This window comes from Passer domesticus, chromosome 1, assembly GCF_036417665.1.
Source record: "Passer domesticus isolate bPasDom1 chromosome 1, bPasDom1.hap1, whole genome shotgun sequence".
In the NCBI taxonomy this organism is placed as follows: domain Eukaryota; kingdom Metazoa; phylum Chordata; class Aves; order Passeriformes; family Passeridae; genus Passer; species Passer domesticus.
Window position 1 is genome coordinate 30,168,072 of NC_087474.1, and position 27,203 is coordinate 30,195,274.

General features: G+C 37.5%; 1 protein-coding gene across 1 annotated transcript in view; it reads right to left on the reverse strand.

Annotated features, from left to right (window-relative positions):
- Positions 1–1,211: 1,211 nt before the first annotated feature.
- Positions 1,212–27,203, reverse strand: part of MACC1 (MET transcriptional regulator MACC1) — a 36,944-nt gene continuing 10,952 nt past the window's right edge. The window contains exons 2-5 of the mRNA XM_064411837.1: positions 18,537–18,651; positions 14,380–16,418; positions 11,651–11,839; positions 1,212–6,199 (exon numbers count right to left, since the gene is read on the reverse strand). Coding sequence (XP_064267907.1) covers positions 5,987–6,199; positions 11,651–11,839; positions 14,380–16,418; positions 18,537–18,651 — 2,556 coding nt within the window. The 3' untranslated portion in view covers positions 1,212–5,986. The remainder of the gene's footprint in view (positions 6,200–11,650; positions 11,840–14,379; positions 16,419–18,536; positions 18,652–27,203) is intronic.

Here is a 27,203-nt window from a genome sequence, read left to right on the forward strand (position 1 = left end):
CTGCTGGGATGTATGAGGACCATATGAGTCTCGTGGTTATCAGAGTGCAGGAAGGACTGGGTGAGAGCAGGCATCTGCCCACTCCAGACCCAGTCTCTAGAGGAAATGGTGAGAAATAGGACAAGTGGAGGGTAGTATTTGTGCCTGCTGCATTTTCAGTATCCAATTCTGTATTCTATATGAAGCCGGTGGCTGTAGAAAAACCACCACATCCACTAGGCACATTTTTTTCTCTGTGAATTTACTTGGTTTTCTTTTGCATCCATGTATGATTTTGTCTTCAGCAATATCCCATAACACCACATTCCCCAGTTCCTCACTGTATGAAAGGGTACTTTTGTTTATTTTTAAACCCATTGCCTGATAACTTCATTCTTATGAGACAGAGTGAGCAGTCATTGCATATTCACTTCCCCCTTGTCACTCCAGATTCCCATTGTTCTCAGGACATTGTACTTGACAAGGCTGTATTTTAGATCTTGTACTGAATTCAACACAAATATCATGTTTAAGGCTCTGACGTTGTGGAGTGGAGCTGAATGCACTTCATCTTTTTCTGCTCTCCTGTGACTATTGTGCTGCCATCTCTATTTCTGCCAGGCCACATAATTTACCTTTCAGTTCATACACTAACTCCTGATACATAGCTTTACATTTAAATCTGAACCACATATTTAAGATATAGGCTGTGTTCCTGTCCAACTTATGCTGAAAGGATCATAAGAATTTGATTTGAGAAAACTGAAATAAAAATTCAATTAAAAAAAACTTATCAGCACTATTATTTCCTTCTATGGAAGGCTCAGAACCTTGTCTTAGTTTTGACTGTCCTTTTCAAATGGGGATTTATCTTTTTGAACTTACATTCAAAATTCTCTAACCAAAAAAAAAAAAAAAAAAAAAAAGCGTATTCTTGTGAGAAGAATATGATTTCCACTGGTTTCCACTGCAACATCCAAATGCCCTCTTCTCAAAAGTGAGATAATTCTGTTTCTGGAAGCAATATCAGCAAATAAATTTTGGTTATGAACACAGTAAAAGGGGTGTGCATTCATCTTTTTAACACACAGGATTTACAAATGAAGAGAAATGTGTATAAAGACATTGCTCATTTCCTGGTATTTACTGAACCATTATCTTTTACCTCATGACCTTTTCCACTGCTCTTCTTAGTCTTACAAAACCAAAATAAAATTCTCGAGAAAGTCCAGTGGACGACATAATTTTGTTTATTTTGTTTAAAAATATATACTGTAACCTAAAAAAATAGATTATCTACATATATATACACATTGGCAAGAAATAGAAAATGGCACTTTTTGTACTAAGAATAATCACAAGTTATTTGAATACCCCATAGTGTCTGTAGGTATTTATTGGCAACATATCTTTCAAGAACAATGGTTATCACTCACACTAGACTAACATTTCCTTTACATATCTACAATTTTTCTAGGGCCTTGCCAGAGAATTTAATGGTTGGTGTCTCACACTAATGTGAAGAACATCATTTGCTACAGTCTGTTCCTGGGCCTGGTGGGAAATACAACCCTTTTCTCTCTATTTTATTCCCATCTTTTCACAGGAAAACTTCATATCTGTGACACAATCAAAACAAAGCAGTATAGCTTTATATCCCTCTTTGGTACAGCTGACCATAGCTGAATAAGGTTTAGATGATGAAAAAGCAGGATCCCTAGTTTAGATGGGAATACAGCATTGCCATCTGCAGTTCTACATAATTGCCTTTGTTATTTAGTAGGTCATTGTCAGCTGGATCACTTACTGAGCCCAGAGATACTTTAGGAGTAGGTCTTTAGAGTCAGCTCAACACAACAAAATTGAGTTGCTCCTTTGGAACTGCTTAATGTTTGTTTTCCCCACAGCTTGGGTTTACAGAAAGGATTTGTGAAAATCAGTGTTTTTCATTAAAAAATTACCTAATAAACACTTGTCCGCTCCTCCACATTTTTCTGTTCTCGGTAGAAAGAAAGATGGCTGGTGCCTCCTGCCATTTTCTCCCCTGGACAATTCCACAAAGACATCCCATAACATGTAGCTTGGTCTTGGCATACAGCCTGCTGCCTCGAGCCTGGCTTTGGGAGTAGCCCTTTACTTACATTTTAAAAGAAACATCCTTTTCCTTCCCTAACCTCTGCTTTCCAAAAAAAGCAAGTGAAACCTAAGAAACTGAACTCTTCCCCAAACCCAACTAGAGGGCTGGGACTTCCAGCAGAGGATAATATGCCTTTTCTCTCCAATTTTGACTGTTATTAATTCAGAAATATGTCACTGTATTGTGTCATTAAATGGCATGAAGCATCTGCAGTGCAAGATGAATAACTTCCAACTTCACTGAAAAAAAACAGCATTTTTAGTATGACTGACAGGTTTTCCTTTCCACTGCCCACCATGGAAGGTGTCTGCCCCACTCAGGTGCTGACTCAACCCAAGGAACCATTATTCCAGTTTTCATGGGTAGGCGGACTCCTAAAGCAACAGATGCACTCCCAAATCTCCCCCCCACTTTGCTCATTTGCCTAAGAAGCACCTATTCAGAGGATAGAAGCATGAAGGAAGGTGAGGGGGGGTTTTCTGCTTACAACTTCAAAGGAAAATGGAACTGGCTGACACAGCTGTTTTCCACACAAAGAAATTAGGAAACCTGGAAACAGAGGGTCATTTAAGGCAAGGACCAGCGGCTGGTATTTTTCCTTGTCTCCTCCCAAGAAGCTGTTAATCTCATCTCACTTTGAAGAAACCCAAGAAAGTATATGTGCAGGCTCATGGGAAAGCTGTTCTCTCTTGACAGGGTGGGAGGAAAAGAAAAAAGGTCAAGAACAGAGCATGTTTACCTAAGCCATGTGCTCCAAGCTGTGTGTTGCTGTTGAGTGCAGCTGCTTTCACTCTGAGCTGGCATTTTGTGGTTTTGAATAGTAGACCACTAAATAAAATATGGGGTTTTAATACCTGCTTTTTTAAAAATATATCCAGTGTGGGCTGCTAAAGTAAACAGAATATTGCACGAGTGCACATTTCATTCATATGAGCAGAAGCTTAAAGCAAAAACAGGAGTGCAATTAGCAACCAGCAGTCAAAGGCCCTGGAATACAGCACAACGACAGGCAGATATAAATTTCCTTTTAAAGAAATATACTTGGAGGACATGTTGCATAATTCTGCAAGCTAAGGAGAACACTGACTCACTGAGTCAATATTTGCTAAATTGGCTGGGCCAAATTCCACTCTTGTTCATGACAGAAAAAGCTTTCAGAGCAAAGAAAGGGCCTGGCCATGAGAGTTACAGGCAACAGCCTCTGGTCCCTGGGCCCTTCTCTTCCTGAGACCAAGACCACTGACTACCTTCTTGGGATGGATTTTCCTGCAGCTTCAATGGCTTTGGGCAACTTGTCCTTTATATATGATATTTGGCAGACTTGTGCCATTAGGAATTGGTGCTTTTGGTAGCTTTTTCCATTCTTTTGTCTAGTATTCATAACAGAAAAATGCAGGACTGAACAAAGAAATTAGTACATGTCCTTTTGAAAAAGAAAGCAAACACATATTTACTAAAGACAAGAAATTAAGATGTGGAAAAAAAGGATGGAAGCACAGACTCATCTTCAGAAACAGATGCAAGCTGAGCTGCTTAGCCATAACAGGAAAGTTAAAAAAGAGAAAAAAGTGAAAGGAAAAAAGTTTTAAAAATTCACTTAACAAGGCTTTAAGCAAGGGAGCATGGCCTGCTGGGATGCAGGAAAAGCAGATAGTAAGACAACCTAGTGAAACTGAAAGATTTGCTTTGTGATCTCCTCTGGTGTTTCAGCTCTGAGGGACCAAAAAAACATATTTCCCTGAGGTTTTAAGTCAATTTGTGTGTGGCCTCTTGCACCACTACAAAATCCTGTTCAGGTTGCACAGTCTGCTACAAACAGGGTCTAAGGTAGAAGCAGAAGCAGTCTGAGAAACATAAAAAATTCATATTAGTTCTTAATATTTTATATTCCAACATTTACATGTGTCTTTTTACCCTTAAAGATCTCTATTAATATATTTTACACCTTTTCCTTACCTAGCAGCACAAAAGAGTAAGACAACCTACTCTCTCATTTTTTGGGGGAATCACTACTGCAGAAGGAAGGACAAGCTGGCTCTGCACTGAAGTGCAGATCACAAGAGAAATTTATATTTTCTCTACAGCAGCTTCTTAAAGATATAAAATCGGTGCTGGCACCTGAAACAACGGGGAGCTTTGATAATCTGACTCCTTTTTCTCCACCTTTCCTTGATCAGCAATAGCAGATAGTGTTCCATGGACTGAATTCTTCACTGTCTTGCAAATCAAAGGTAAGTTCTCTGAAGGCAGATAATTTACATGTATGCTAATTCAGTAAACACCCTGATGCTAGAGGACCTTCTGGTGAATGAATTTACCTATTATTCAGGCAACTACTCCTTCCTCAGCCTCCTTCCTGAGCAATGGGTACTTTGGGAAAGCTTAATGAAAGTAGCAAAGAAAAAGGTTAGAGGAAAGGAGAGGGGAAGAAAAATGTTTAAATGTAGTTTTATTTCAGAATGGAAAAACCTCCCTTAATATAAATGAACTAAGACAACAGAGGAAGCGCAGTTTCTGGACTGAAGTGCTATTTTGTGCTACTCCTGAAAGAATTTGGCTGTGTCTTGTCAACCACAAGTGATGGCAGAATGCCAATTCTCTTTTCAACTGGTTGTCTTGAGTATTTGCTGATGTTCCTGAATGAATGTAGATCAAAGGAGCTCAAAATGGATTTTACCTTTTGGATCTACCACTTAACTAAGAATATATTTAATACATAAAAAATTATATTAAAAATTTTGGCCAGCCTGTAACTATTATTCAACCTGTATTTTCTGTACTTATAATAAGCTACTCAGTTATTGGAAGATTTTTACTGATAGCAACTAAGCAGGGTTGTTTTTTAGAACATATGACTAGTTGCAATTAATTGCTCCATAAATATATTAATCTTAAAAGCACTCCACTGTTAACTTTTTTGGAGAAAATAACAGTGAGAAAATAATATCTTCCATATCCAGTGAGGTAGAAGAAAACCATCAGATGCGGGTATAAATAGTTTCCAGTCCTTGTACCTACAAAGTCTCCTTCCCCTGTGTACTTACCTACAAACAACAGGAAAGGACTACACAAATGATCAGAGGGATGGACAGTGTGCATAAAGAATGCTTCTGGAATTTTCTGGAATTTCCATTCAGCAGAATGTAGCAAAAAATTGCAGAAATTTAAACTAACAAAAATATGAAAAGAGACAAAACCCTGTTGAGTTACATCAACAAATAAATCCAAACCAAATACTTTTGAGATTTTATCTTCTGTCTCTCTTGAGTTTTTAAAATAGATACCAGCTGTTTTGGAAAAGTGCAGCACACACCTATTTTTTGAGTGTGTGCAGCACACACCTATTTTTCCAGGAACTGTTGAATTCCTGTGTGGTGAGACAATTAGATTAGTTTTGTCTCAGATGAGGATGAAAGAATCTTAAACGTTTTTCTGTAGGCTAACCTACACTCACTGAATTAGAGTTGAGGGGTTTCAGCACCGAATATTAAATGTATTAAATAGTTAGATTTTAATACTTCACTGAAAACAATGTAAACCTAGGCTCCACATGCTGAACTCATCCTTGAATAGTTCTGTTTTTAAAACTGATCTCTGCCTAGAAGTCAGTGCAATCAGAAACAGCTCCTTTTAATAGAATACAAGTAATTTTTGTTGACTTCATTAGTTTAATTCCCCATTCTTTTCTTATTTACTCAGAAGCACTAGCATGCTCTGGCAATCTGTAGTTGAGAACCATAGGGCTAGACCCTACATCAGCTCAGTTAAAACAAACTTCATTCTGTCATGTCTCTGAAACATAAATACACAAATAAACTCTACACAGAGGTATAGTTTCCTAACAGATTTTCCAAAAACATATTTTGTCCATTACTCTTCCTCCATTTTGGAGAAGGCACTTGCTCTTAACACCTCCATGCAATTCACAAGAATCAGAGCTCCAGTTAACTCTCGCCACTGTTTTGTTACTGGGTTTTTCATTTTATCCAAGGCTGATTGCAGGTCTTGTAAGACATCTCTGTAACCATCTCCATAATGGGCAGCCCAAGTGTAGAGAAAGTCATATGCAGGTTTCCACATCATCTGAAAATAAAGTAAAAAAATATATTAGTGGCTGAAATTTAATTCTTGAGGAAAAAAAATAGCTAATTTGTTGAAAAGTCATAGAAAAGGAAAGAGAAAATAAGTGTTTAACCACTGGGCATGTTGAAATGGTTTGTAAAAAGAGGCATGTTGATATAAAAACTCCAGTAATCTTATTTATTTCTTCTATTTCTTAAATATTTCTACAAAACTCTCAAATTCTCAGAGAAGTAAATAATAGATAAATTCTTCATTCAGATGAGTATCACCATGTCAAAATACATCCTTGTCTGAAACTATAAGTCAAAGAACAAGAGTGGAAGGAAAATACTTTTCATCTTTTGCAATGCATACACCCATGTCTTAGGTTGGGGGTGTGTATTCTATTTGCCAGGTTTTTTCTGTAAATTGGGTGGTTTTCTTTATCTCTTCTACAACCAATCCTCCCTCCCGGGAGATATCTTCTTTTAATAGGCCATTGAGTCTCACTGAAGGACTGATGAAAAATTACATCATCCCATTGTGAGAAGCTCCGCCCAGAGGGAGGAGCCAAGCATTCCCAACTGGATATAATCAGAGATTTGGAGCACCAGAGACAGCTTTTTCTCACTGGATTCTAAGAAGAGCAGCTTTCTTCTCCACTGGATTCCCAGAGGAAGACCAGGCCCATCTACACCACCACTGGACTTTCAGAGGAAAACTACACCCTTCTAGAAGATGACTGCTCCAACAGAACCACACCTGCCACTGCAGGAGGACTGCAGCCACCATTTAATCAGGACTGTTACTAATATCCTGACCCACAGGGTGTCTGGTCATATTCTGACTGTGTCTGTGGTTTGTTTTCTTTTTTGCACTCTTACACTGGTATTTTCAATATTCCTCATAAAAAAACTACTATTCCTATTCCCAGATATTTGCCTGAGAGCCTCTTAATTTCAAAGAGGGGGTTTACATTTTCCATTTCAAGGAAGTCTCCTGCCTTCCTTAGGGGACAGCTGTCTTTTCAAACCAAGACAAGCCAGCAACAGTTTCCCTATTTGGTTGTGCTCTTGATGGTTACTGCCCCATTAATCAACATCCTACTGTCCCTCTATTCAGCCTGGAAATTTTAAACATTCTTTTTGCCTTTCAGAAATGTTTTCTGACACCAGCAGCAGAAATTTTATCTGGCTACTGTCATAAAAGACAATAAAAGATGTTTCTAAAAAGACGTCAGCATCCTCAGGCTAAGGAGAATCTCCAACCTTTATTAGATACAGGGAGCAACACTGTGGCAAAGGTTGAGGTAACTAATATCTTCCTTGCCTCAGGTTGAAATACCCAGACCAGCTGCTCTCTGGGTATCCATTCCACTGAGCTGGAAAAGAAGGATGGGGAGCAGAATGAAGTCCCCTTAATTAATTTAGATTGGATATTAGGAAACAAATTCTTCACTGAAAGGTAGGTTAGGCATTGGAACAGGCTGCCCAGAGAAATGGTTGAGTTCCCATCCCTGGAGATATTTAAATCACATGTAGGTACTTAGAGACATGATTTAGTAGTAGACTTGGCACTGCTGAGTTAACTGGATAATCTGACTAGCTGATCTTAAAGGTCTTTTGCAACCTCAATGATCCTGTGATTCTAGCATGATTTATCTGTTAGATCTGTTTTTAAAAAGCAGGAGGAAAGCACCGAAACACTCTAAAACAGGCAAGTCAAAAGCTTTTATAAATTTTTTTAATCAAGACATAACATTTCAAAATTTTCCTGCCAGAAAGAAAGGAAATTAAAAGATAGGTTACCAGTGCTTTTTTTGTTTTTCAAACTACAATTTATTTCCTTTATGTCAAACAAATGGAGCAGATCCTTAGCAGGTGTAATTTGTCATTGGTCTAATGACATAATGAAGTTATAGCAGCATGATTCAGATACCAATCTGGACTTTTATCTTTCAAAGTGCTGAGTGAATTTGCTCAGTTAACAAACGAAATAATTATTTTTCCAGGTTCTGCTTTTCCATTTGATTGCCCAAATGTTACTTGGGCAATCAAAATTCTTGTTTCCCTCTCCTCATTGGCAATAAAGGTTTTGCAAACAACAATTAAGTTAACAGTTGCAGGGATGATGCACAAATCCACAAAGAAATCCATGACTCTCCTAAAAGGTTCTGTCATTCACTGTTTTAACAGGAACATACCTATGCATAGTAATAAATGTATATGGACTGATGGCTGCACATTTACACACACACACAAATGATCTGGAAATTGAGGGGTTTTTTATCTTTTCCTCTTTTATCAAAAAAAACCCAGTTTTTATGGTTCTGAAGGAAATTGCTTATTTCCTCAATATTATCTTATTAATTTACAAACAGTACACAACATAAAGCTTTACTTCCTTAATTTAAGCTTTATTTACTTGATCCCTGGAGGAAGTGAGTAGGAGGAGAATTTCTTTGCTCATAGTTCTGTACTTTTCTCCATATTTTTGGAGAAAAGCAGCTTACCCAAGACAGATTCTGTCATTTGTTTCTGTAAACATTTCCATCAAATTCTGCTGCCATACACAAATGGAAATAAATCCCAAAAACATTAGACTTACAGCCCCATAGTCTCATTAGTCTAGTCTAGTCTAAACTTAGTGTCTCACAGTCTGATTAGTCTAGTTTCTACCTTGAGTTTAAGTAATAAAAAATTGCTTGTGCTTTCAGTGAATTTTCTCATTTTAGGTCTACAGTAGAGAAAGGGATAATAATTTTTCCAAATGAATGGTGCCTAATTTTTCCTTTAAGCAAATCTATCTTAAGTCATAACCATAAGGTTACAGAAGGAGAAAAGTACATTGGTGGTAGGTGGGAAGAGGGAGATTGATGAATTCTTTTGGGGTTTTTTAGGGAGCCTAAGTTGAAAATAGTTTTTTATGTACTACTGTATATATTATATTTTAATGAACTAAAGCAATTCACTACTGTTGTATTTATGTTGGAACCAGAAATTTTCAGTATTCTTTTTAGCTTGATAGCCAAAGTAGCCAAAAAGAGAAGCTGGTATCTCCTGAAATTGTGTAACTGGCTATGCTCTTTCTGGGTCTCTTTCTTCATTTTCTTACATTCCTGTTAAACCAGGATATTTAGAGAATGAGGGTACAGTCTTCTGTCTTCACTAGAATGTGCAAAAACAACAAATAGGAAAAGATGTTATGCTTTGACTTATGCTGAAGGTCAGTCTGACTTTGTAATAAGACAATTGGCTGAAATATCCTTAAATACAAACTTTGGTTTCCTCTAATCATGCACAACAGTTTTTGGGGTTTTTTGTTTGGTTTTTTGGGGGGGTTTTTTGTGGTGTTTTTTTGGGTTTTTTTGGTTGGTTTTTTTTTTTTTTTTTTTTTTTTTTCTTTAATCTAAGTCCTCCATAGGTCAAATGTAATCCTTGAGAAAAGACATAAATACAGCAAAATTTTGATCTTTTATTGCTTGTTGAATGTTCACTAAAAAAATAGAGTGTACTGTATTATAAACTTCTAATTATGATGAATTTGAATGCACTATGTTTTGTCAGCAGACATTGTCACTGAAAGGCAGAGAATTTTATGGGTGGTTTGCCATTAAAAAAATACAAAAAACTCTTGAAAACAAATGAGTAGAGTGTATGGCATAGAAGATGGACTTCACGAAAAATCAAAACCCATTCAAAGTAAAGTGTTTATTTAAAAATTTTCTTAATATAAAAATAAATAGGCATGATGCTGGAAAAACAGTTATAAGACTGTTTTATTACTACTGTCTATCAGCAAAGGGGAAACATTCCCAAATAACATGGAGATCAGCAGAGTTGTATATTGTTCATGTCAATAATTTCTTCTGTAGAAAGCTGGGGATTTGTTAGCCAAACACAGAAAGCTTAGTAACTAGAACAAAAGTGCAGGAAATCAGACAAACTACTGCCTAACAGGAAAAAAGAAAAAAAAAGCAAGAGAGTAGATGTGGGATTGGAAAGGCTGATAATTTTATGAGAAAAAAATTGGAGGAAGGTACTTTCAGACTGAAGTACCCAGAAAAGAAAACAAAAAATACACAAAGTAGCTCAAAGAGAAAAACTGGATCTGAGAAGGAGGCAGTGATTGCAAACAACAATTATACAATTATGGAGATAATTTTGTTGAAAAGTGCTGAAGCACATGAGCAAACACATAGAACTTTGATCAAACATTGATTGGAGAAGGAGGGAGGGAGGACAGAGCATTCAAAAGGAATAAGAGGTGGTAGTAGTTCATGATTAGAGCAGAAATATCTTGATAGTTATCACCAAGCAAATGAAAACAAGATGACAGATGCACTGTATTCAGATAGTGGAAAGGAATGGAAAAGAAAGGGTTGGCAGGGAATAAGTAGAATCAGCTACAGGAAAATAGAAAAACAAACAAAAAAATAACTTGAGTTGTGAACCTGTGAATGGGAAATAGCAATTCCTTTGGCACTAAGAGGTGAGGAAGAGGGAATGCAGTCTGGATGATGTACGTTTCCTGCAATAATCAGGAGATGATGGTATAGGCAGAGGGAGAGTCAAGCCTGAATGTAAGTTGTCAAGTCAGAAAGATCATTCACCAATGCTCGTGAAAAAGGGATTTTCAGAGTAAAAACCAGTCTGGAACCTGGAAATCATTGACACATAACTCTGTGGGAAAGAATGGAGCTACTGCATGCTTTGGTGTTAGAGGAGAGAAGGGCAGGAAGTAACTTGGCTGCCCAGGGAAAAGCGTGCCAGGAGCAGAGGCTGACCCTCAGCTCAGAAATATGGACAAGTGTCCACCCCAAGTCTGGGCATATCTGACATTGCATAGATGCCACAAGTATCTCTGGTCACCTCAAATGGCACTAGAGATTTAATTAGGCACCTAAATTGCTCCTTAGATCTGTATGTACTAAAATACATCTGAGAGGAGAAATTGACTTTTACAAAGCTCAAACTTCTGTACAAGAAAAATGCTTTACAAAGAAAAAAAAATCATTATCTACATGACAAATTATAAACTTAAAGCATAGATTTGCCACATTCATATATTAGGAGTAAAATTGGTGTCAGGGCTTCCAGCCTCTTCTCATGCTCCTTAAGCTAAATGATAAAAAAGTTACACTGGCACAGAAAAGTGTTAATGATAGAAGTCAGCTCCTTTTTTGCGAAAATAGCAAAAGCTGTACAGAGTGTGATTAGAAGTGGCTCCTGCAAGGACCGGCTGGTCCTCCTCACTGTCTCTGAAACAACAGCAGAGGTGAGATTGAGGTTAACAAGTGGACAGGACAACAAAAAAGGGATTGAACCTAGCCCTGAAGCTCAAGACAGGAACTGAGACCTTCACTGATCAGTGCAAAAGGAAACAAGCCTGCAAAACCAGGAAGGAGGAAGGTCCCTGGCTGTGTTTGTGCAGAGGAGGAAATGTCCATGCACTGTTACACCAGCCCCTTACCTCCAGAGCTACTTCTCCATTTTTCCCGTGGTGGGGCGCTTCGTAAGCCTCTATTTGCTGCTTTGTGAGGCGGGCTAGTTTCTCTGCAAGCTCCCGCCAGCTTTTGCCAAGCTTCACAGCTGAAGTCAGGATGATGGTGTCCTGGGTAAGACGTGCCACTAATCCCTGGCAATCTATTTTCAAAAGTGCCTGCAACAATGATTTGCATTAGTGATCCTTCTCACCAGTAATTACAAACAGAACATTTAAATTTAATTTTATAGCATTTTTATGTATCTCTACATAAATAGGAAGACTTTTTTTACTTTTGTGTTCTTACAAATATGTGGGGTTTTTTTCCTACAAAATGGTGCTGCCAATGCTTTCAGAAGAAAAATGCCCACGAGCTTTAGAAAAAAAAATCAAGTTGGCATTCAGCTGCTTCAGCATTCCAGTGTCAAGTGGGTCCTGCCAAGCTTACAGATCCTGAAAGAAATCATACTTCTCCAACAAAAATATTTGGGACAAAAAAAAAATTAGCTTCTCAGAAGTATGACATGAAACTTCAAAATTAAGTTACAGCACTATTATACTAAGGTGTGGTCCTTAATCTAGGGCTTTATTTGGAAAATTACAAATTGGCCAGCATCTTTTGATTTACTCCTCCCGTAGAACTAATAATTTTTTGACCATTAAGGAGAAATGCAAATATTAAACCTTTCCCTCTTCCTTGCCAAAAGAGCATTTAAAGACACTTAAATTAAAATCGTTGAAGGAGTATAACCTTGAAATGTAGATATGTTGCATTTTTCTTTATTTGTTCAGATAAGAGCTAGTGGGAAAAATAAATGTTGGGTTTTTTCCTTCTCCTCAATTAACATCAAAATATTCCACTGAAACTGTTGAGGTTTTCAGGGAAAGATCAAGAGCAAAATACAGAAATTTTCCTTGTTGTTTTTGGTACTGATTTTTACTGAAATATCAAGCATTTCTGCATAAATCAGACATACATGTAGTAAATTTTAAAGTATTAACCAGTAAAATCTTCACAGCAAACAATAGAACTTTGGTAGACAGAGTAGTGAGTATTGTACAAAATTCCTCTAAAATGGAGACAAAGTTGTTCAATTTGTGCTTGCTCTGATAAGCACAAACCCTATAAAACACAAAAAATTGAGATTTCTTAAAAGGTGTACCTGGAAATTCTGCCCAAAATTTTTGGGTAGAAAATTTATATGGGTGACATCTAGACTTATATCTAGCTCTACACAGACAAGAACCTCTGTTGGCACATCTTAGCAAAAATGCATAAATCTCACAAAACCGAACATTGAGCAATGCGGGCTAGTGAAATGTGTCCTGCCTATGACAGGGTGGTTGGAATGAGATGATCTTTAAGGTCCTTTCCAACGCAAGCTGCTCTATGATTCTGTAAGCTTAATTTAATTATGCTCCACTTTTTGTCTGTTTTTCAGACAAAAAGTGGAGCATAATTAAATGTGTTTCACTCTATTCAGTTAAAATTTTGGACAATTTTCACAATTTTTAGGACCCCCTCTCCTTTTTGTAAAGAGACATGAGAGACTTTGCTGTACGTCATACTGGCTCAGTTTTATTCCACAAAGTTTGATATACTCTTAAGAATTGTAAATGGCCACTGCAACCAAAACTTTCTGAATCCTGCTGAAATTTCTGTCAACACTTCAAAGGGGATGGATAAGTTTTGAGAAGTAAACTCAGCTGAGGTTTACAGTTCAGGATAGTCAAAAGGCTTTAGATTAATAGCTACAATGTGAGTTTTTAAACATCCATTTTTGTAATATTTTATTTCATATCAGAAATTTAATTATCTTCTGTCTCTTAATAGGTTGGTCAACTTTTCTGTAGGAGCCAAGGAGAGTATGAAGTGACCATTAAATTCAAATTAATTTGCACACAGATCAGTAAGTAAATTAGGATTGTTAACAGTACGACTTATTACCTGGAAGTAATTAGAATAAACTCTTGATTCACATTTGTCAGCATTTAGTCACATGGAAGTTGTCCAACAGCTTACAAATGAGTTCCATGAAAATACACACTGAAATACTTATAATATCCTTGTTAGGCCACTACAGGATTGACTATGAACTTGTAAGGTGTGGATAGAAAATCTTGCCCTCAACATTTGAATCGAGATGTCCGTTTTAATCATAGAAAGCTAAGCTAGACACAATTTATCATAGACAAATATCTATGCATATATATACAGATATAAACATATAGATAAAGGCATATAGATATAGATATAGATTAGATATAGATAGATATAGATTCTATCTATCTATGTCTATGTATGTATGGTAGAATTCCCACAGTATAGTAATGTTACTTAATACTTCACAACAGGAATGTGAATTTCTCAGGAAAGCAATTTACCAAGACAAATGACAAAACAATTTCAATCATGGTTATTTAAAAACCAGAAAAGTCATCTTAGTCAACCTACTAAATGAAGACAGTTCATGCAGAATTAACAGAAGACTGTTCAGAATGAATTGATCAAAGTATTATTCTTCATGAGAGTTTGGATGTATTTTCCACCTATTGGAAAATACGTCCAAATATATTCCACTATAACTTTTAGTAATATATTCAGGTTTATAAATCCTGCAAGGATACAAAACCACGTTTTCTTGTTTCTACATTATTAATGAGTAGTTTCTTGTCAATACATTCCCAACAAGCCAGTTAGCTCATGCAATACTTACAACAATGAGTTCATAAAGAAATAGTCTTTTTTTTTTGTTAGCATGGCAGTCTTGCTTCATCTTTTTCACAACATGCGCAACTCTTTCTGATTCCTTATCAATATGTGCCTCATTAAAGTCATCCAAAGACATATGTGAGTATCCCAACACCTCAGCTAAAGCTCTCCAGTCATAAACACTCTCTGATACTGTAGACAGAACTACTGAGTAGATATAAGTCAGTTTTTTGAATGGCAATGCAATTTGTTCAACAAGATTCCTGGTTGTTAGCTCACTATCAGCAGTGTTCATAGCTTGCTCTTTAGAAATAACTTTAATGTTTTTGCAATGTACAAGACCAATCTTTCTTCTGAGAACTCCCACATACCACTCTTTGATTTTAGTTTGTCCAATGGCTTTAACTTTGTCTTCACCAAGCAGTGCTATTGTGTCTCCTTTAAAATATTCCAGCAAATAGTCAATCTTATTCTGACGTAACACAGTTTTCAAAGCCACTCCATAAGTATTGACACTCAAAGTTTTGTCTTGAAACTTTGGATAGTTTATTGTTGGTATCAAAAGCCATGGCGCAGACTTGATTTCTTTGCGGCTTTGTAGGCGCTTTGGCCTATTAATAATTCCACTTAATTTTGGAGCTGGATCAGGAGTCGTAACATGGAACTGTGTTACTTGGCTACTTTTCAAGATCTTAATCTGAACAAGGAAAACAAAGAAATGCATCTCCCTGCATCCAAGCATGGAAAACAGGAATTGTTGGCGGACCATTTCACCAGTTTTCAACTCCTCCTTTTTAATATATTTGCTTTGATCTTCCATTTTTACTTGAAAGTCTGGATCACAGGATATCAAAGAAATGTTTAGGTCTTGTGGTTTTTCAAGCAGAAATGTATGCTTTCCCCACAGCTGAAACACCACAGGAGGCATACTTTTCCCCCCTTTTTTTATATCACAAATCGTGAGTTTTCCTGGAATGTAGTTATGACCAAAGACTGTAAAAACTGCTGTAAAAGATGGATGAATATATTTGGGACCGTAAATTCCAACTGAGACTGTTCTATGGACATAGTCCCATACATTAGTTGCTGGAGGCTGGATTTTGCTTGCTTGTACGGCAATCACTGCATACATCACATGACTTAGGTCTGTTAGCTTCACTTGTATGGTGTCTTGATAAATATAGCAATTCTCTAGTTTCTTAAAAGGTCCTTCTTTGTTGAGACTAAAAAAACACACAATATCACTCATAACTTGGCTGAGTGGATCACTCTTCACTTTAGCTGCAACTTTCACTTCTAGGAAAATGGCTTCGCTTGTGTTGAGGTTGCTCAGTGTAAGTTCTATCAGGGGACTTACTGTGCTGGACAGCTCATTGTTGCATGACAATGGAGGGTTAAGGATAGCCTTTAAACCAACTTCTTGGAATTCTCCTGGTAATACATGACCCACAGGGACATGAATGTTGATATCTGAGTCAGGTAGCTGTACTGAGCCCCCTTCATGACTCAGTTTACAAACTACATGAATGTCTGTAGCTTGCGTTTGTGCCCACCCAGGGCTGTGGCTCATGGCTTCTAAATCCAGGCAGGACCGGGTGAGCTGTCGGTGGCTCAGCCAAGCCATCTTGTACGCTTCACGGTCATTCTGAAGCCATATCATATCAGAAGCTGTAGTTTTTTGAGGGTCTGTCTTGTGAGGATTAAATCTTTGGTTATCAACTATATCCAGGAAGTCAGAGACACTTTTGGATCGTCCAGATCTTCTTGTTGAAGTCTTTCTCAGGAGACAGTCAATATCTAGCTCATCACCTGAGGAATCCAAAGAGTCCCTATTGCTTGAAATCTTAGAGAACAAATAAGATTTTTCCTTTAAGATGGAAAGACGCTTATTATTTTCATTTCTATTGGAAGCAGCTATGTCATGTACAAAAGGGTTGGATCCTGACAGTTCATTCCAGAAAGGATTAGTCTTGGAAACAGATTGGGCATGTTTGAATACACCAGGCCAGTCAATATCCAAATCCAGTTTACTTTCATTGGCATCTGTTTAAGAGAAAAAAGAAGCATTTCCTGAAGCACAGAGACTTGAGAAGTTCCATTCATGTCCAACTGATAGTTTGTTAAACTAAGAGGTGATTAAATTTTCTTGCTCAAATACACATATATAATTTCTGTATTTCTCCTTCTTGTTTTTAAACAGTATCAATGTTGATTTAATTAAGAATCTTACTTAATAGAAAGACTGCTAACAAATTAGTGCTGAAAAACAAACTGGTGTTGAAGGATGTAAAGCATCTTCTTTGAGGTGTTGATCATTATCAACTCTTGTGATTATTAATTGGCAAAGAGAATTATAAAGTTCCATAAGGTTCAAACCATTATATTCCATTAATCTTTGGCCTCTTACAAAACGCTGTGGGCTTCTTTCCTTTGTGTCTGTCTCTTTGCAAAGATTAAACAACTACAGTTTCATTTTTCAAACACCACAGACTGTACAGATAAATGCACTATTCAAGATTCCTTTTCATGTTAGTGCATGTGCATTTAATTGATAACAGCACTCTTACAATTTTTCTCTGTGTGTGTGGAATTTTTAATGCTAGCCTTCCATAAGAAACCAATCATTGATATAATTTATGAGACTTTGTCCAACTTGAAGTTTGGAGAGAAATGTTTGTGTGACTACTAATTTTCTAAGATTGCATTTAAATAGACAAATCAATAAGTGATGCATAAGTGATATTTATGTATGTTTTAATAAAAACATATGTAAATAATAATATGTTTTAATAAAAATGCTCATTATTAGCAGTAATACTTATTTTTTCTGAAGAAGAGATATCCTTACATTTTATATTAAGAATTGTTCAGAGAAGCTGGTTTACGGTTGATTGCAACTCACCCTTCTTGCAAAGGAATATCTGCAACTTTTTGTGCTAAGGGCTTCTATTACTTCATTTTGCCATTTTTTCTATATATACAGGCTATACCATCCCTTCTTTATATATTCTTGCAAAGAGTTTAAATTTTAGAGGAATTATTTCTAATTTTTTCACCATATCCATAGCTTACATTATTACACCTTCCATAGTACTTTCCATTTCTAAGGTTAATCTATACTGCTCAAAAATGCAAGCATGACAGTGCATACAGCCACAGAAACTAAAAAATTTTTTAAAAAATTAAAAAAATATAGAACTTCTCTTGTTGTTTCCTCTTTCAAATTGTAATAAAAAGCCAAAACTGTGACATCTTGACATCTTTCCATGGTTCCAGAAAATTCCCAGTTTGGAAGAACCAAGGTGGAATTTACCGGTTTGCCAGCTGCCTATCTACAAAGCTCTAATATTGTCTTGACAAAAACCTTCCAGGTGAGCTGCCAGGGGGATTGAGCCCAGTGGCAGCCTCCTCTTCCTCGAGCACTTTGTTTTAACCAGGGTCACCAGAGGGAGACATGCTGTTCAAGCGCCGCTGAAAAGATTTGGCCCATAGGCCAAAATCTTTCCTTGTGCTGTGATGTTATTACAGTCAGATCAGTACTGCATGCTAAAATTATAGATTAATTAAGCCCAAAATAAACATAAGGGTTTTGTTTGAGGTTTTTCCCCATCCTAAAGGGCATGTTTCTACAGGAAAAATATAAGCAGAAGACTCTGTCAGAGCCTGAGTCACTAGGACAGACGCTTTCTCATGCCAAGAGCATGAGAAAGCACAACAGCACAATTACTGGGGTGCAGCATGTCAGCAAAGACATAATTCCTGCTCCACAACTTACACAGCAAGTGCCAAGCTTGCTGTTATATCTGCTACTGGACACAAAGCTAAGAGAACACCTACCTTGTGGAGGGCAAAATTTTCTCAACTTTGGGGTTAAAATAGCAAGGAGATTAAATCAACTTTGCCAAGACTCCAGTTTTTAAATTGAGCTAACTTCAAAATTGAACCGCCTTCATGCTCTTAAAACCCTAAATTAATCTAGTATGGCTAAGAACTTCCTCCTCTCTTCCCCACCCTGACCCCCACTAAACTTACTCAGTAGCATTTGTTAATGTAACATTAAGGATTTCAGCTCTTCCTCACAACCTGCCTGACCCAGAGTTTTGCAGAAATAAAGACTTTAGCTGGAGAGCCTTAGCACAGAAAATAGCAGAAGAGCCATACTGTAGGTGTCTGAAGGTGTCCGGTCATCCACATCAATCAAAGTCCCCTCTGACCGGCTTCGTGGAATCTCTCCACTGCTTAGGGAATCTGTTCCACTGCTGGAAGAATTCTCCTCCTAGAAGACAGTTAAGCATATGAAACATCAGCAAGTATGCAATTTAAAAAAGGGGAATCTGTTGAATAATTGAGCTTGTTCCTGTAGTGTGACATGAAAAAAAAAGTGAAGGTTAGATTATGAGTAAATTTATGAGCTCTGCCCAAGAGCATCACAATCCTGAGTCTTATGATTGTATGTGCATCAAACCCAACAGATGCTACAGCTGCAGTACAATGTGATACCCCAGCCCATAATGGAGTCCAGTAACTCACAAATTTAAGTATCTTGCAATTGGAACTGAGCCAATTACACAAAAATTTCCACTCAGGTCTTCAATAAAATATTATTTTAAAAATAAAATAGACATCCTACCTCCTGTTTTCAGGTGAGTTTTAGTAGAACCATTAAGGGGAAAGATCTATATCTGTTAATTTCCATGCCAATTAATAGAAAGTATTTTCAACCCTTTCTGCTTTATTATTCTTCTTATATTCCTCTCTGAAAGAAGATCAGGTCAGATTTCCTTCTAGTCAGTTCAAGAATGACTTAAAGTATCCTCCCTCATAGATCACACCATCATAGCAACAGCTTAAGAGAGGATATTCAGGTCTCTCTTCTTCCTTGTTCTGGCTACAAGACGTTCTGTTTCATTTTGGTGCAGCCCCTTTGAGGCAGGCAACAGAAGGACGAGCCTCTCAAGGTACACTGCCTAATACTGAAGAAAGCAGGAATTGTTGTGTCTCCTATAGAAAGAGGAGTTACAGAAGTTTCAAGCTAGCATTTAGTATCCTACATGCTGAAATTACTGTATCCCAGAAACAGAAGCTGGAGGAAATAAAATATGAGAGATCTTTTGCACAGAAAAGCTCTTCAAGTTAGTGCTAAAGAGCAAGACATCATCTAGTGACTTTCCCAGAATCCTCTCAGACATCCTATATGTAGTGAGACATAAATGCTGATGATCAACAGATACATTAAGATACCTGCAGAAAAAAATGGGACAAACAAAGAAACAAGGAAGGGAAAGGAAGAGAAAGGAAAAAATCCAGCACTTTTTTGGATCCATACATGGAATACAATAGCTTGGTTTGGGAGCCTGAAATAATGCAGCCTCTTACTACTGCAGCAAACATTGCAGTCTAAGTAGATCTCTTTCCATCACATTTAAAATAAAGAAAAAAAAAAAAAAAAGATTGGGCCTCATTTTGCTGTGGCTGTAAGAAAAAGGAATTTTCAGTTCCAGTTCCAGAAAGCTGAAGCCAGCTGTTTGTTTTCATTGCCCAATGCCATGGTTTAAGATATCTCCTTTTTTTCCCTGCAAATATAAATTGGTACTTGTTGCTCTTACCACAAGAGGTACCTTCAGCTAATGGCAGTCTGTTCAGGTGCTGTTTTGTACACAAGCAGCGTGCAAGGCTGAGGTCAGACAAAGCTCAACAGTCACCCAGCACCTCCGAGGGCTGTATAGACTTCAGGTTCCTTTGTTACCAGAAACCTCTTTTTGGCCTTTGGCGTCCTGATTTCAGCTAGTAGGCAAAGCTAGCCTCCAAAGCCAAGACATTCTGGTTTCTGCTACTACTACCCCACCAGAACAAAACTGGAAACTAAAATTCCTTAGTTCCAGTACCATTAATTCCAAGATCTGGAATTCTACATCTGTACAAAGATATCGTTGTTTCTTCTGTCTCTGATAAGTGAGGGTATTTTATAACATATACAGAATCCTTCAAAGGAAAAATATTTTGCTTTGCTACTGCATCTCAAAATGCTGAAAATCTGAACACATTGTATAAACATGCAAGATAATTATCTCTGGCTTCTACATACATACTGTGGAGGTTTAATCATGCCAGCATAAAGTATCCATGGTCTAAAATCTGAAAAAATGTACAAAAACTAAGTCTTCATTTTACAGTACCAGTGTGCTTGTTGCCAGCACTAATCTCCGACAGACAATTTACTGATAATTCACAGGTGAATTTAAGAATAGTTCTTTAAATAGTTAAAACACCTACAATTATTTCAGTAGCTGCATAAAGTGGGAGGCAGTAAATAAAGATAACAAAAGGGCATAAGAGAGCAAATTAACAGGGGCTAAAATAGGAAACTCATGGAGAAGGGAGAAGAAGAGAATAAGAGAAAAAGAAGAACAATCTCTTTACCCAGGGGGATTATATTGAAAGAGACATGACAACAAGACTGCATGTGGAAGTTTTTTAAACAAAATAAGGACTTCTGCAAATAGAATAAACCATTTCCTTAAAGTTCCCTCTGGGAATTCCTCAAAATGTTCATCACTAGCCTGGCATAGAAATAGAAAAGGCAGATACTGAAAAGGAAAACCACTTTCAAAAATAATCCTCCACCCCCATGAAAGCATTTCTTGGTATGACAGGATGATGAGGGTTCCCTTGTGATTGAGGCACGTCTTCTGGCCAGCCAAACAGAGGATGAGAGAAGGGGGGATATATAAACATTCCTGGGCAAAAGATGACCGCATTCGGCCAGCATGTCAAGGGATGTGGGAAATGCTGGGGACAAGCTGTGCACACACCCCTGGGTACTGGGCAATGCGCCTCCTGCACAGGGTTACATCAGCTGATAACAGGGTCAGGTCCTACCTCTTCTCTGTTCCAGCCTGAGTGCTGGGAATGGCTAAAGCCCCAGTTTCTTTCTATGACAAAGAAAATTAGAAAAGCAAATGCTTACTCTTTTCCATGCATACATTCCGTGATAAAATATCATCCCAAAACTTTTGGTAGCACAAACCTATTAACTAGAAACTTATTTGAACAAATTCTGAAGAACAATCATTCACAAGAGAAGTGAGGTGGATGCATATGGGATAAACAGGTATACTGATCAACATTGAAAGGGAAAGGTATAAAAAGCTTTTGCTGCAAAAAGAGGGAACTGTGTATAGGAAGAACCAGAGACCAAGCTATTCATTTGCTGTAGCAACTGAATAAGAAAGATGTAAACTGACAAGTGCTTAATGGTGCAAGGAATTATTTGACTGATGGCTTGTCAATTCACAGTGGGAAGTCAGGAGGGAGTGAATAAGTGAAGAGGTTGGGAAGAGATCATCTGTGGAGGTGACCAGTGAGTGAACCTGAGTGACTGCTGAGAGATGTGGGGCAAGCAGCAGTTAGCCAGGTGCCTTCTGCTGGGGCTCGCTTGACCCATAAGAGCATGGAACTCAGCACCCAGAGCACTGCTGGCAGCACTGTTACATAGGCAGAAAAATGCACTAGATGCCCTAGAGGAAGAAGAAATTCTTGGGTAGAAATCTCAGTTTCAAGTCAGGAGACAGATTTGCTGCAGACGGCATTTTTGCTGCATGAAATGCCTCCAGAAATTTCTTCCAGGTTTTTTGAAATTCAAGGGCAACTTTTTTTTTTTCCCAGTCTCATTACCAAAAAAAACATATCATGCTGTGTCTAAAACAGTGGTAATGAAGAAAATAAGAAAAGCCCAAAGGCAAATACACTGCCTTTGCCTTCAGAAATAAGAAAGAACACATTCCAGTCTGTTTTTTTAAGTATCAAAATCCCATACCAAAACATTAGCAGTTTATATTCCATTCTACCTTAATCCTTCTTCAAAAGTAGTTGTTTTTTTTTAAGAACAGAGCTCTCCTGTGGCCATATCTCCCCATAGACTTCTACATGTTCCCCTGACAATGCTACTCTTATTAAAAAAGATTTATGGCCTTTGTGTCAAGGATGACGTTCATGCATTAACAGTGTCAGAGCAAGAAATAGACACAGGTGTTGGTGATGCGTCTCATTCCTCAGGCTCATTTTTGGGTTTTCATGGGGGAAAATAACTTTCTGCTTATGTATGTTGAGTTGTTAGACTTTCAACTTTCTTTCTGAAAAAAGAGAAATGTAAATGCATCATAATGTTAAATAAAATGCTCCTCATCTAACCAAATACTGAGTACACTGAATTATTTAAATTCTATTATATAGAGAGAAGAAAAGGAATTCTAAAGAGACAGCAATACACAGAAGAGGGACTGTGTCAGAAGGACTGCGCATCACCAACAAACATAAACCACTGCCCGTTCTCAGCAGACTAATATATTTTTAAACAAACTTTAGCTACAGTAATAAGCTATATTTTAACTTTCCCTTGCCTCTTGAGGCCTAGAACAGCTTTATTCAACTCAGAGTTCGATGAGAGGCTCTTGGACCCAAGTTACTAATCTTTGACGACAGAGCTGTGCTGTAGGCAGTGGCAGCACAGCATAGCAAATGGAACATTCAGCTGATGTGAGGAGGCCTTTGACATATTTTATCTGCTGCATGTGACCCAGGCAAGGAAATGCATCTGTATCTCACTTCTAACAGAGATAAAATTGGCTTTTAACGTTCAGCATTGGAAGTATTCAACCCCTAGCATGCTAATACTCATCAGAAACATTAATGATTTAGTATGACCCAATACCTTGCCATTTTGGCTGTAATTATAGAAAGGAATTCTCAATAGATATATCTACTAGTTTACTGTGTTGTTAAACAGTTGCCAAGTTTGGTACCTACTTTTTCAATGTTCTGAAAATTTATCACCCTTTGGGAACAGCAGAGCCATTCACACTGAACTCAGGGCTCAGACTTTCTGCAGACCCAACATTTGTCTGCATGGCTGCTTGGAACTGACACAACCACTCTTATAATGCTTCACCTGAGCTGGAGCTAAAGGGTAGAGCTGGTATTCTCAGCACAACAAAAATGGGAGTTGAAGTGGGTCATCCTCTCAGTACATTTCCACTATTTTGCACGTGGGTTTTTATAGTCTCTGCTCAGGTCTGCACAACCCAAAACTGACTGCTTTTCAGCCTGTTTGGGGAACACTATGCAAACAAAAATAGCTATATTCTACATACTCCCTCAACAAAGCAAGTATCCTTCCCTTCCACACATCTACACTTCTAAAACTGCTTATTATAAGCATAAGTGGCAAAGTGTTTATTTTCAGTTGTAAACTTCACATTTGGGAATATTACTTTCCAGAAGCCTCAGAATTATGTAGCTAAGTTTTGATGTTATCTCTTAGATTTTAGTTACCACTCTGAAATACTCCAGTTTCTCTTAGGCTTCAGGAAAAAAGAAACTTGTTGCCTTCTACTTACTTTAATTAATAACTTCTTCAAGAACGGGAAATGGAAAATAACAATCTCATTAACAAATTATTTAAAGGATCCAACTTTGCACTATGAAATTGCATTATTTTTTTCTTTTTTATGAGAAGAGAAAACATTGCAACTTTATTAGTCTGATTCTTCTATGGATGTCCTTATACCTGTGAAATCAATTGTTAAAAATCACACTGAATTCTCACTTAGTGTGTATACTTGTACATGCTATGGAAGCACAGTAGTACAATATTACAATACTACAAGTATTGTAATATTGTAATACTGACTGAAGCCAACATCTCTTCCTTCAAAGTGGATGTTGAAAGTACTCTGTAAAGAGCACCTTTACTTTAGAAATTTCATTACAAATCAAAATTTCTGTTTCTGGGAGCCACAAGCATTTCACTGTCACCAAAATTAATGTATTAAACATTGCAGAGAAAGGCAAAGCCTGTATCTATCACATTCTGCCTGTGAACCAGAGCCCTGCTGCTTTTCCTTAAGTACTTTTAATGTTTGCTAGGATGACACAGAAACCTCAGCTATCAAAGTTTTTAATCAGCCTAGAGAAGTGGGAGCTACCAGGATTCTCTGGTAGCTATTTATATCCCTGTGAACTATAGCTGTGATCACAGGATTTTAAGTACATGATACCTCCAAAGTACTCTATATTTCATTACCCTGATTTCTTCTTTTCTTTCCACTAAGCTAGACTCTTTCTCACATCCAGGCTGCTTGCAGGAATCACACTGGGTCTTTAACTGAGCAGCTTGCCTGTCAGTGGCAAGGGAAGACATCTGCCCACTGGCTTGGCTTAGAGAGTGCTCCCAACCCTGCATAGTATTTATTATGTCCTGCCCTGGGAAAGGCTCATGTCTGAGTTTGTTAATGCCACAAGTCAGCTTTCAGCAGGATAGATATGAGCTGAGATCATTGAGGGCAGGAAGTAGTGGTGGGGGACAGAGTAGTGGTAGCACAACCTGAAATCCTTTGCATGCCTCAGAGTCACTGGGGCATGACCAAAAAGGAAAAAAAAACATCCTTCCTCTGTCCCAAAGACTTGATTCTGGAAACACTCTTCCAGATTTTCCAGTTATATACAGAAAATAGCACATCTACTATCCAGCCAGAAAAACAAGCAGAGGATCCACTTTCCAGACAATCAAACTCAGGTCAAGTAGTGAAGCAGTTCTTCAGTTCTTCCGTAGCAATTGGCAATCAGGCACTTCTGAGTTACATGTTTCATAGAAATAATTATTTTCAAATTTAAGGGCTGAGCACAGGCAAGGAAGAAATCCCTCTTGACTTTCAACATTTAAATGTCTCATCTGGCCCAGTGATGTGATAAAAAAATCCTGCAAAAGCTGTGCTCTCTTCACAGCATCAGAGTAAAGCAGAATACATCAAGGAAACCACCCACGGAGAAAGACCAGTGTTTTAGTTGCTCATAGCTTTTAAAGCTCTTGAAATTATTATTGTAATTAATATTAACAGCAGATTTTGAGCACCCAAATCATCTGGATATGTTGCAAATATGTATCATGGTTTTTCTGCTATTTTAGTCTAGGAATGATATGACAGACTGACGTGGATGACACTGTGTCAGGATCCAGTCTTGAACATCTAACTGTGGAACTAAATTGCCTGTCAGTGTGCTGCCTGGATAGTGACACTTTATTTTGGACAGGTGTAGATTAAAGATGCATGAGCAAAATATGCAGTAAGAGCCTTGCAGAAAATTGAACCTGATATCCAGGCATATAAAAGGTGCCTCTAGGCTCCTGGTGTCCTATTTTCAGCAAATTGAGGTGAGTGCCCAGAGTAGGATACAGGGGGACACGACAATGTGCTGTGCTTTTGATGAGGTACTGGAAAAGCTTCTTTCCATGAGCCTCAACACAAAGGAAAAACATGTCAGAAAGTTTGTTCTGTTAGGTGGACCTTTTCACGTGGAATCACTTTGGTTTGATATTGGTTAACTTGGAGTGGGGCCAAAAAGCCACAACACACATACCTACTAAAAATGAATTAACACATTAAGACACATGAAGAATTTCCTTTGCGAGGTTTAAACTATCTCAAACAAGCTTTCAAAATGTATAAACTAGTAAAAAAGCTACCTCAGCTGTGTAGGGCAAGAATGGCATGGTGAAGAAAGGGGATGGATACATGTCAATCAGTTGTTCCATTTTTCTTGGGAAATATAAAGGAAGATAAATACTGAGATGGCAGAAACAATGGAAAATGTGTGACGTGATCAGCTCAACAAGGAAAAAATTAATAAAACAGGCAACTACCTGTTTGGGAAAAATAATTATATTAAATATAGTAGAAGAAAGTAAATCCATTTGACAAGGATTCCTCTGTTTATAATTAGAGGTTAGTTCAGAGAGTTAATAACTGCAAGCATAATCATTCTTCAATGCATGCACAAACTACATTTTGCTCTACTTGCCTGACCACATAACAGACATGGGGAACATGTACCAGCACTAATAGTATGTTTGATAGATCACAGTAATATTAACAAGGAAAGACTGTTACCTTTTTTTGTGTATTGATCTGTTTTGACTGAAGAACTTGTTTAATAATCCTTGACATCTTAGGAACATGGCAAAAAGAGCATCAAAGAGGGAGTCTTAATCACAGAGACAACTTCCAAGATAAATTGCAGAAAGTGAACTTTTCCTTTGTTGCTTTTTATGGCAATTACCGTTCCCCAAGTTTGGTTGGATCTTTTCTCCAGAAGTGAGACATCATTGCATTAAAACATTTGTGCCTGTGTTGTTAATAATAGTCTGAGCTGTCCATTAAGTTACACCTGCCAATATTTTAAAGTTATTTTTGACAACGTAATTTTGAAGGGAAGAAGGGAAGGGAGTTCATAAAAATGCATTTTGTTCTCTAAAAGCCAAAAACAGCACCTCTCATTATACTGCAGACTCTCCCTTTACATAACAGTCACACACACTCTTAACAAGAAAAGGCCCAATTATTTCTATAAAATAGGATACATGTTGAAATGGATAGTTTCTCTACTAATAAAGGACATTTGAACCTCTGAACTGTACTCTCAACTACTGCTCTATAATATTATTTTAACTGAATACTTTCACTGAAATAATATGACTGCCAGATCGACTCTAAAATGGTAAAGTTCCAGCAACAAAAATGAAGTCAGGCAAAGATAAACTGCCATGCAATATCAGGTCGCTTTTAATGATCCCTCTCTAATTATAGAAGACTGCACATTTCAGGGGAAAAAGGAAGAAGTCCTAAATAAGAAAATGAGGAACTGCTACTTCCAGTACTGCTGATAGTTTTAGAAACCAAATGACAGTGATTCTATTTAAAGAAAAAAAAACTTAAATACAGTGTTCATTGTCACTGGGAATCTTCTTCTGAAGGGGCAATCAAGTTCAGAAAG